The following is an 11782-nucleotide window of genomic DNA, read 5'->3' as shown; positions in this document are numbered from 1 at the left end:
CTCGGCCTGGGCCAGCGCCTCAGAAGTGGGCGGCCTCCGCCCTCCGGACGCGGCGGGAAGGCAGCTCCCGTCGGCCCCCGCGCCCGCCCCGCAGGATGACGGGAGTTGTAGTGCAGGCGCGCCAGGAGGGGCCCAGGCAGGGAGGCGAGGAGCCCTTTCCGCGGGGCCTGGAGCCGAGGTGGGCCTGCCCGGCCTCGCCCGGAAGGAGGCGCAGCAGGCTCCCCTCGCCCGGAGGCCCCTCAGCGGAGGGCGGGCGTCCCGCCTTCCCATTCCTAGAAGGGCTGGAAGGGACCCCCGAGGGCATCCAGTCCAGCCCCCTGCAGCTCCACGCAGAAGGCGAATCCTGAATTGTGTCCTCACAACAACCCTGCGAGGTCGGACAGCCTGGACCGCCCGCGGCTAAGTGGGCCTTCAGACCCCTCTCCCCACCCCAGCACCCCTGGGCCTGGTGTGGCTGGCGAGGGACACATTCCTCCGCCCGCGGGCCAGGCTGGCCTGGAAGAAAAGGCCGGGCAGGGGGGGGGCCCTTCTCGCCCGCCTTGAGCTCCTTGATGGCCTGGCCAGCTCTGCCCCAGGGGGAGCCTGTCTGGATGGGTGCGGAGCCCTCGCCCGCTCCCCTGGCAGCCTGGGCCCATCCCAGCTCCATGACCGCCGTCAGAGGGCTTTACTGCTGGCTGTCAGGCGCTGGGCTATCAAGCGCACGGGGCGGGTGTGCGAGGGGATTAGGGTTTGCCGCTCTGCTGTCAGAACAGCTTTAGCAAGTCGGCCATCTCCCATCGCTGCGAGAGCCTCCCTTCAGGGGACGCGGCATCAAAGGGGCCAGGCAGGAGAACCTCCCGCCCTGCTTGGCTGCTAATCAGGACGCCGCCGTGTCTCTGCCTGTTCCCTTGCAAGGAGTGACAAGCGCATCATCTTGCCAGCTGTCAGCCCTGCCCAAACCGATCGACCGGCTTGCTGGAGTGATTGAGATAATGGCCGGGTTGAGCCCGGGCCGCTGCTGGCTCATCAGATCATTTGGGAGCTCGGGGGGACTGCCAGTCTCTCTCGGCCCCAGCACAAAATTGCCCAGACAGGCCTCTTCCCCTGGAGCGGTTCGGATGACTTCCACTCAGTGGCCGCATGGCCGGGCTCCCGGGTTGCCAGATCCCCTGCCCCTGCTTGTATTTTTATGCCGTGAACCAGTGGTATAGAAATTTAATAAATAGAATAAAATAAATAAAGGTCACATGCATCCTGTTTCACCATCTGAGGCGAGAGGGGAAGCTGCTGTCCTGCACACACTCAGCCCGCCTCCCCCCTTGCCGCCCCACCAAAGCCTCTCTCACCAGCGTGCGCAGCTGTGTGTTCTGGCGATATCTCAGGAGAGCCCCACAAGATTGTGCAGAGGCCTCCCCCGAGTCCAGAAGCCACCCCAACCAGCCACCCCTCCAGTCGCAAGGGTGGTGGTAGAGGGCTTCCATGGAGGCACCCCATAGATTCTGCCACCTGAGGCGGCTGCCTCAGTCCACCTCATGGATGGGCCAGCCCTGTGCGCACCCGTCACACAACATCAGGGTGAGTGGGCAAGCAGGCAGTGGCTTCACTTCAGTCACCTGGGAGAGAGTCAGGCTGTGTGGGAGCAGGTTCCCCAAGGCAGGTGTTGCAGTTGAGTGAGGGCGAGGTGTTCCTGTTGGATTGGGAAATGTACAGTGCTGTGGGATGGCACTTGGCAGACATGCAGCCAGGAGGGCTAACACAGAATCCCCAGGGGTGGCACCAGACTGCCGCCCCCACACCCAACTGAGGAAGACCCAAGGGGGATAAAGGTTAGTGTGAGTCTCGCTGACTCCCAGAGGAAGCCATGGCATTTGTCCCTGCATGATGCTGAGCTAAGCACATGTCACTGTAGTTATCCATCTGAATACCAGCTGCGGAAAGGTCAAAATATTTAGAGGGACCAAGATGGCTGTTGATGGTCTGTGGAAAATGGGATTCTTTCATAACTGGTGGCCAGATCTGAGCCAAGGTTGTCTTTGAGCAGCTGGGAGTTTGGGGGGAGCTCAGGGCTGGACCTGGAGTAGGACCCAGAAGCCACAGCGTCAGGTTCCAGAGGGTGCCATCTAGGTTGGTAGAGGGAGAGCAGCTTTTTGCAGGGACTTCTCAGTCCTCCAGCAAGAAGAGACAGGTTTGGCCAGCCGCAGGGTTGCTGCGCTGCCCATTTTCTCCTGGGCAAACCAGGAATTTGTGGCTTTGGGGCTGCATTTGAATTTCCAGGGACTGAAATTTGTGTTCTGTCTGTTCAATCCATCCAGCCATTTCCCATCAGCTGCAAAAGTACCCCAGGTAGCAGATCTCTCTCTCTCTCTCTGCTTATGCATTGCTTGGAATGCAGGTCCTTACAAAAATGGCAGGTGGCAACTGCATTTCGTTTAGGAGGGATTTCTCCTCTCACATACAGGAAGGAATCCCGCCCCCTCTCTCCTCCGACTATTCCTGCTATGGCACACATGGGCTTCACCTAAAAGCCATTTGCTCCCTGCTTCAAAAATACTGATTTGGCCATATGGAAATTGAATCATCAGGTTTCTAAAATATTGCTGTTCTCCTTAGTTTTGGGCCCTCAATTGCTGCTTGTGGCATGTTAGCTAAGGCAAATATATGCAGATGAGAAAAAGCTCATGGGGAGATGTGCCAGAATGTTAACAGCTTCCTGCTTTATTTTTATAGTCTTAATACGGTAAGTTAATTTTATTGGTATTTGGCATTTTGACTTTCTGTGTGAGCCAGCTTGGAAGGGCTTTGGCCCTGAGTGGTGGCAGAGCCCAGCTGGCTATTATTTAGAGAATAAGCAACCCAGAGGAGGCCAGAGGCAGGATCCTGATTCCACACAGCCCTGCGGACCCTGCTCCGACTCTCTTGAAGGGCTCTGGAGCACCAGGTGCTTGGCTCCTGGCAAGCCACTGGGTGGCGCTCCAGGCCCACTCGGCAGATCAGCTTGCTTGCTCAAAGACCCAGCAGCTGCCTAGAGAAGGTGGGCAGGTGAGGACGTGGCAGGTGTCCCACTTACAAACTTCTGGAGCAGTGAATGTTCCATGAGCTCTTCTTCCTCAAGCTCAGCTCAGCTGCTGCACCGGCAGTCATTACTGGTGTGGCAGACATGAGTGCTGGAACTACAGGCAGGGTTGTGTGGCACGGCAAACTGTTTAGTTGTAGTATGCAAAGTTACAGGAATTGAGCAGGACACTCTGGGGGGGCCCTGGGAGGAAACGAAGCAGCGTCTCTGCCCAGAAACTCTTGCAGGCGTAAAGAGCATTGAGAGCAGGATCATGTATTACTTCCCTGAAACCATGATGAGCACCAATCCCTAGGAATGCACAAATAATAAGGGAGGTAGAGGGTCCCTAGCTGGCTGCCCTCAAACAAGCCAGGCCCAGGGATTCAGGTTTCAGACGGTGGTTTGTCTGGAGTGAAGCAAACCACCGTCTCCTGAGTGGTCCCCACGCTAAACAGAGGCTTGTGCTTTGCTGCTTGCACTGGCTTCCCATTCAGCCGTTAACCATGAATTCTGACATGAGACTGAGGCTTATGACAGGGGTGGGGGGCACATTTCCACTTGGGCCTGATCCTCACTGGGTGGCTTCAGGGCAGCCGTTATTTCTCACCTGTAACTACCTCAACCATAACTGGTCCCTCCTAAACTGCAAATAAATTGCAAATAGGTAAGGCTTCAATTTTTGAGGTGTTTTTACATATTTTGTATGCCTTGTGTTTATCACTGGAGCTCCAGAAAGCCCCTGGCCAAGAAAACACAGCACCAGGGGCCATGTTTGCAAAGCTGGGGCGTCAGGTAGAAGGGCCCGTTGGGGAGCTGGCTGCAATTGGCCCCCGTCTCTGTGGCATTTACTCCTCTTGGGCCCCCAGCCTGTCACTTTACCAGGCAGGCTGCCAGATAATGCACATCTCAGCAGAGGCCCAGATGGTTTGCCTCTAAACGGCAGTGAGGAGGTCTAGACACGGCTTTTCAGCAGGACTGACAACAACTCTCAGCACCCATCTCAACCACCCACCCTTGGCTCGGCCTCTGACAGCAAAGAGGCTGCAAGGAGGTCGGAAACAAACACACCCTTTGGGGTTCTGGAAATTCTGAGGTGCAAGTTCCAAAGGAGTGAGGGGTTCTCACTCCAAGGCGACCCAACCCCCAACCCCCGCAATTTCAGCACCATAGCAAGACACAATAAATGAAGGAAAATCAGGAGCTGTATAGATGCAAGTTGCTTGATTAGGCAAGTTTATTCTAAGCAGAAAAACTGAAGTTTCCTCACAAGAGAATTTGGAATGTGGTCCCAGGTTCCCAACCCTCCAGGAAGCAACTGGCAACCTCAGTCAGGTGGCAGCCTCCTCCAAGATCCTCGCTTTACTCTTGAGACAGATTTTAACCCGGAAACAGCAGTGTGGAAGGGGGCAGCAGGACACAACAGCAAGGTCCTCCCCAGGAGAGGTGGGTGCCACAAGGCAGCAGGCGCAGGGCCTTCCCACCCGTCCCGGTGGCCTGAGGGCTGGCAGACTACACAAGCCCAAAGACTGTGCTGGTCAAGACAAAGCAGTAGCTAGGGAGGAGGAGCAGGCAGAGTCCAGGGCTGGTTGGGGCTCTGCAGGCTACATGTCTGATGGGCAATTCTCCTGGTCGGTGGGCATCATGCGAGCCGTGTCGATCTTGTAGGAATGCAGGGTGCTCTTGAGGTGCTCCACAGTCTCTGGGGGCAGCTGGCGGGCTCTGGACATGATCCAGGCGTAATCCACATGGAAGAGCCAGAGGAAATTCGTGCAGGAGTAGATCAGCGTGTAGTTCTCGTAGTCTGTGGAGAGGACCCAGTAGGGTGCTGCCGGCATGACTGGAGGGGAAAGGAGCAGGAATTGCCATCAGCAAAAGAGCTGCTGGAAGAACCAGGGCTGGCTTGGCTGGCAGGAAAACGGAGGGAGAGGAGAGGCCTGGCAGCATCCCTTCACTTCCCAACAAGGCCTCCCTTTTGTCCGGGGCAACAACGAAGCCCACGGTGCAAAAGGAATAAGGAGCCTGTTCACCGGTGACTCGGAGTCCAGCCGTCCCAAAGGGAAGCTGGGCAGTGCAGAGACTTCACCAAACTGTATCACAATGCAAAACACAGCCTTTATAATAGGTGTATCCTTGCAGCGGGGAATGAAGTGGCCAAACTCACAGCCAGCAATCAAGGAAATGGCTCTCTGTGTGTTTCTAATGAATGAGGCCTCCATCTGCTTCCTTGCCAGGTAGAGGGCAGGTAGAAAGAAGCCACATTGCGCCAAAGAAGCAGATCATTGATAAAGGGATTGAAAATGGCCAATAGTGTGAGGCCCTTGTCCAAATCTAAGGCATGCTCACAGCTGGAAGACACTGCGCTGCAACACAAAGGGCGCTGCAGAGCTGAAGGGGCCACTCCCATTTTCAAGGGGCTGAAACAACTCCCCTGGTGAGGAATGGTTACAACTTTGGGGCAAATTTGGAATATTGTGGAGAAAGTCAATGCAGGGAGGTGCTCCAGTGAAGCTGTGTGTTGGAAGATCCAGAACAGGTAAAAGAAGCTATTTCTTCACACCGTGCATGGTTAAACTATGGAACTCACTGCTGCAGGAGGCAGGGATGGCCACCAACTTGGATGGTCCACCAAGAGGAGTGGGCAGTAAGAGGATTGCCAATGACTACTAACCACAATGTAGCCAGCAGAAACCCCCGAAACGGGGCAGATTCCATTCTGCCTCCACGGTTGGCCTTGCAAGCTCCATCCTCCATGACCAGGGTGAACCAAGAGCCTCCCACTTACTTACACGAGCTAAACTTGACCTGCAGCTTCGCCGGTTCATGGTGGTCTCTTTGGAAGGCTTCCCCCTCAATCTGGTTGATGGAGCCGTCAGAGCTGGAGGGAGAACAAGACGTGCAGCAGGTAAAGAGCAGCCCACGGAGGACAATAAAGAGTTTACAAAGCAAGGAACAGTATGGACACATCTGCAACTGTGTCAGGAGAAAGTCGACCTCAGTCCCCTTGTGCCCCGGTGGCATTCACAGGCCTCCTCTTCAGATCTGCCTGCTTGGTGGGAGGCAGGTGGGGCCTTTTCGGTGGTGGCGCCTTCCCTGTGCAATTCCCTCCTGCGTTTTGCACGCCTGGTTCCCTCTCTCTGTGTTTTTAAAATAGGCCTTTGAGATGCAGCTATTCCTGTTCTCGTTTTAACTAAATGTATAATTTTAAACTGCCACTGTTGGATGGCCTGATCTTGCAGGTTTTAAACCTTCTGTGCCTCCCTTTGTGAGCTGTCTTTGCAGGTGGGTCTTTGGCCCTGGAAGGGGGCACCAAAACACCTAGATAAAGGCAAGCCTGCCGACCCCTCAGCCGGGGCAGCCAGAGGGAGGTGTCGGGGCAGGAGGGCCCCCCAGGAGCCCAGCAGGAGCACCACAGCTCTTGCCCAGCCACCCGCTCCCCAAACCATGAGGAAGAACCCACTTTGCACCCCCAACTCCTGCCAAGCAGGAGGAGAAAGATACTTACAGGAGTTCTTTGTTCACCACTCTCACTTTCCCGTTTTCCTTGAGCTCATAGTGTGCCTGGATACATTTCCCTTTCTCAAAATTGGATGGCAGCTTCTCGATCTCGTACCATATCCCCTGATACTGAGAGAGGGGAGGGGACACACAAGAGAGTCACTCCATATTCTGCCCATCCTCTTCTGTGGATTGAAGCACCGCTGTGGATCAGGCTTCCTCGCAGAGTAGCCTTGAAGAAATCTCATTCTGCCCTGCTTTTCCCTGCCCAGCCTTGGCAATGCCCTCCCCACCTTCAAACGCCCCCCCCCCCCCGCCGCCCCCGCCACCACCTGGTGGTCCAGCTGAGTGCTGAGTTTGGCTGCAATAAGGCAGAGTCAGGGCGGGTTTGCTCCTACCTTGTTGACGTCAAAGCCCTCCTGGACTGGAGGGTCTGGGCAGCTCCCCATGTGGAAAGTTTGCCCCTGGGTCCCGCCGAGGAGTCCCAGGATGAAGGGGAGCAGCACCCAGTGGACTGCCATGGCTCCCTTCCTGGCAGGGAAAAACAGCACAAGGGTCAGGGAGGGGTTAGATGGCCCTTGGGGTCCCTGCCAACTCTCCAGTTTTATGGGTCTGGCAATCATTGAGCAAGGCTCAGAAATGGCCAAAGGGGCCTGGGGTGAAACTTCATCCCCAGTTGCCTGTCGAGGAGAGAAGGTGGGGGGGGGACCCAAGAAGCCCAGAAGGCAATGCATTGGCTCACAACTCCAGCTCAGCCAGGAGACCCAGCGAGACCCCCCAGGGCAGCTGCAAATATCACTGGGCAGAGGGAGACCAGCAGTGCCATGCAAGGAAAGGCATCCCTTACGCTCAGAAATAACATCACCAATAGGGCAGGTAGAATCACTTTTTGGAAAAGAATCTTACACCAAAGATGTACTTTTTACTTCATTTGAGAAAGTTTATCTCCCACCCATTAAGGGGGAGGGAGAGGAGAAATGCGTTGTGATTCCTGCACTGCGGGGGTTGGACTAGATGGCCATGATTCTACAATAATCAAAAGTGCTCCTTGTTGAACAGACTTGCAGCCTCTTGTGGCTTCCAGGCAGAGGAAATGGGTCTGCAGCCGCTCTGGGCTCTCTCATTACCTCCCCAGGAGCAGCCAGCCCATCTCAAGACCACGCCAGTTCCGGGGCAGAGCCATGGGTGGGCACCCTCCCCCGGGCAGGCCATGCCCAGCTGCCTCCTCTGCCTCTGGGGAGTCTCTGCTGGATGGCGGCTGGAAGGGGGTTCAGAGAGGGCTCCCCTGAAGACAGTGGCTCTCTTGCGAGTCCCTTCAGCCAGAAGCTGGGTTGGCAGAACTGAGGGGGGGGGGAGTCTTAAATTATTGTTGTTAATTTTTCTTATTGCTACTGTTATTGTTTTGTCCTTTTTGTAAACCATTTAGAGGTTTGTCTTTTTATAGTAAAGCAGTGTATAAATTTTATGAAAGAAGTAAAGTTGTGACAACTTTATTATGTCTTCAGACTATTAGAGATTTATATTTATATTTTCTATTAAATCTTCTGTTTTGCAATTTAAAATATCCTTAAGATATCAATGGCTTCCCTTCTTCTCTTTCCATGGTTCATTTTACGTATCATAAATCCCTGAATATTTTACAAAAACTATGCCATTCAGTATTACATTATTGTATCCATCAAAACTTGTTTACACTGCTGCCAGCATTTTCAGCTGTATACAATTATTTTCCATATATCCAATAAAAGTTTTCCAATCTTCTTTAAATGTATGTTCTTCCTGATCTCATATTCTATATGTTAAGCCTGGGAATTGTGCATCTTCTGTCCACTTAAGTTGCCTTTCTTCTTTGGTGGGGACCTCGCTCGTTTTCCATTTGGGGGCCAACAAAACACAAGCCGCAGTAGTAGCACCCCTAAATAACCTTTTTTGACACCTAGGAATTTCAGTCTGAATTATCCCCAACAGAAAGGACTGGTTTTTTTGGGAAAGTACTTTTAAACATTCTTTTAATTCATTATGTATCATTTCCCAATACTCTTTTACCCTTTTACAAGTCCTCCACTTATGAAAAAACATTTCCTCCACCTCTTTACCCTTCCAGCACTAATCTGATTCTGTCTTGTAAATCTTAGCAAGCCTACTCGGAGTTAAATACCATCTGTGAATCATTTTCAGGTAGTTCTCCTTCAAAGAATAACATGCTACAAACTTCAAGTCACTTTTCCAGAGTTCTTCCCAGAGGTTAAAATCTATATTGTGTCTTATATCTATTGCCCGGTGTGTCATTGAGGCTTTAACAAGCTCATCTTTTGTTCCCGGTCTAATAACAAATTACACATTTTGGACTAAAGTTTCTCTATGTTTTGTAGAAGTTCTTTTTCAATTTGTGAGCTTTGGCTGGAAAAACCAGTTTTTCTATCTAATCTAAACATTTCATGTAATTGATGGTATTGTAACCACTCCATAACGTGGCTCCTTACATTTGTACTTTTGGGTCTTTGTTTTCTCTTTCTTTTTTGTTGAAAAATTCTGTTCAGTATCACTTAGGCTTAGCCTCTTATTGTAACCAAATTCTCAGGGGAGTGATGTTGAACTTCTGTCCATAATTTTACAAAAATTCTAAAGATTATAGTAATAAACAAGCAAACTTTGGCCATTTATGGGTCAGCTGCTGGTCAAGCATTTATCCCTGTTGGTAATTCTGGAGGGTCAAGGCTTCATATTGAGCCCTTTGAGCCAACGCTTGCATGAAAAAGAAGCCCAACTCCAAGCCCCTCCAGGCTCCTGCCCCTTGCCTGTGGGAAGGAAGCCCCCTCAGAATGGAGAGCCTGCCTTCCACAAGCCTTCGAAGAAGACCCCAAAGAGACGCCGTCTTGGCCTACCTGAGCTCAGGTGGTGTCTCCTGCCTGCTGAAAGCTCTCCTCCTGCAGACCAGCAGCCGATGCTCTCCAGCCTCTCTGGAAAGGATCCCTGCAAGGGCAGCTCCTTTTATGAGCCTCTCTGGGGCTGAGGATCCTGCCCTGGCAAGCCACACCTTCCTCCCCTTTCACTCATCCCTTTGTTGCTGGAAGGAGGGCGGCAACTGGTGCCAAGCCAGAGGGCAGGCTCTTTGGCACCAGTGCCCTTGCCACTCCTCCCCACCACCACCAGCGGTCTTCTCAGTCGTTGCTTCAGAAAATGGACCCCAACCTAAGTCCTTGTATTTTTAAAAAGTTTGCCTATTCTCATCCCCCCTTTTCAGCTAAAGATTCAATGCATTTGTGTCAGGAAGCAAAAAAACTAGGAGAAGCAACAAAACTCTCTACCGACATTGAACAAAAGGAGGGATGGGAATGCGTCTTAACTTAATGTTATTCTATGCTGCTTTTCAAATCAAACCCTTGATCCCATTGCCCAAGGGAAGAACCCTGGGGTCCAACTCAAGATCATCCCTCCCACACCTTTAATGAGAGGCCACCATTTCTTACCGTGGTCCTTGAAGGAGGTAAGGAAGACAGACAATGCATTTACTAGATCAGTTCTGATGGTGTGGAGAACAGGGAGCAAAACACTTCTCTGCTGGTCCCGTTCCTGGATCATCCAGCTTCCTCGGCATTTGCACAATCTGTGACCTGCTTCCCAGAGGGAAAGCAATTTCACAAGAGGAACTGCAAGGTAAATTAAAAGGCACTCACGCGACCTGTTTCAGGTAGCTCAGGCTCATTCTTTTGCACACTTCCCTTCTTTGAATCCTTATGCAGAAGGCCAGCCTATGCCCTGAAGGGTGACGCTTCCCAAATATACAGCAATCTATTAGATCAGGAAGCGGGGGGACGCTAGAGGGCTTTGAATTGTATGGGAATCAGATTTGGGCCACCCAACTGAAGATCACAAATGGGAGGGTATCTGGACCACTCCCCATTCAAGACCATCTCTGCTCACTCACAGGAGGCCTCATTCAAGGCCAATGGCACTGGATGCCAGTCAGGCTGGCAAAAATTAACACACACACCCTTTCTCCTCTATGTTAGAAGGGCTGTGGAAAGCTTGGTTCATTTATTCATGTTTAAAGCTTTTGGAATAGAGTATTCTCCATTATACCCACAATTACAGACCAACCCCTTTCTCCAGATCCTGCCTTAGCCCTCCTAACCTTGGACATAGACTTAGGCTCCACTCTGTGTCACAGTGAACTAATAGGCTTCTTACTGACCGCAGCTTGATTAGCAATAGCTCAGCAATGGAAGAACCAGGCTGAAATACCCCTGAACACACGGGAAAATAAAATATATCTGGGATACAGCAATGTCTGAGCATCTCATCAGAGACAGGAGGGCAATTAAAGGCATAACAAGAAACGTGGACCCCTTTATTGGATCATGGTATTTATCAAAAGCAAGACCTCCTTATACAGGACCAACTGCTCAGTATTCTCAGTGGAGAGGTTACGTTAAGTCATATGTTTTGACTGTTGAATGTGTAAGTGTAGGTCCAGAGAGAATGGATAAGTGTATTGCTGAATAAGAGTTTAATGGTTTTTGTATTTGTTTAAAAACCAAAAAATTGAGCCCAGAGCGCCAGGGGGCCGACTGGAGCATGGCCCACAAGCCAGCCCGTTTCACTCTCTGCTTGCCCTGGCTCGGGAACAGCCCCTGAGCCCTACCTGCTCCAGCCAGACAGGAAACAAGTTGCCCTAAGACATGGGCGTAGCCAGAATTTATTTGGGGGAGGCAGGCTTTGTTAGCGGGGAAGAACCGAGTTATCGGCAATGCTATTGGTCAGTTAGTCTTTTTATTTATTTACGTTATTTAGGGGGGCAACTGCCCCCCCTGCACCCCCTGGCAACACCAATGCCCTAAAAAGAGTTTCAGGCCATCTAGTCCAGCATCTTGTTCGCACAGTGGATGAACAGATGCCCCAAAGCCCAAGCGCCCTCCTCCCGCCTGCAGCTTCCAGCAACTGGGATTCAGAAGCGCTGCTGTCTCTGGCGGTGGAGGCAGAGCAGAGCCGGGCTGGCCAGCAGCCATGGAGAGCCGTCTCCTCCTGTCCAAGTTGGGTGGCCACCACTGCCTCCTGTGGGAGTGAGTTCCCTAGTCTAACTATGTGTTGAGTGAAGGAGCCCTTCCCAACCGGGGGCGGATTAATACCTCCCCAAGGCAGCCTTGCCCCAGAACAGCAACCTGAGCCTCTGAAGGGCAGAGTCTGCATCGCGGACACAGAGGGCTCCCTGTGGCTTTGGAGTCCATCCACCCTGATCTCTCTCTCTCTCTC

General features: G+C 52.3%; 1 protein-coding gene across 1 annotated transcript; it reads right to left on the bottom strand.

Annotated features, from left to right (window-relative positions):
* Positions 1-4240: 4240 nt before the first annotated feature.
* Positions 4241-10126, bottom strand: APOD (apolipoprotein D). The gene is made up of 6 exons (XM_081192137.1): positions 10000-10126; positions 9415-9502; positions 6928-7060; positions 6537-6658; positions 5821-5909; positions 4241-4871 (listed from the first exon to the last, which is right to left on the bottom strand). Exons 1-6 carry the CDS (start codon positions 10109-10111, stop codon positions 4636-4638), a joined length of 780 nt encoding a protein of 259 aa, XP_081048263.1. The 5' UTR covers positions 10112-10126; the 3' UTR covers positions 4241-4635.
* Positions 10127-11782: the final 1656 nt, after the last annotated feature.

This window comes from Podarcis bocagei (genome assembly GCF_964188305.1).
Source record: "Podarcis bocagei genome assembly, chromosome: 4".
Classification (NCBI taxonomy): domain Eukaryota; kingdom Metazoa; phylum Chordata; class Lepidosauria; order Squamata; family Lacertidae; genus Podarcis; species Podarcis bocagei.
This window is presented reverse-complemented; position numbering and strand designations above follow the sequence as displayed.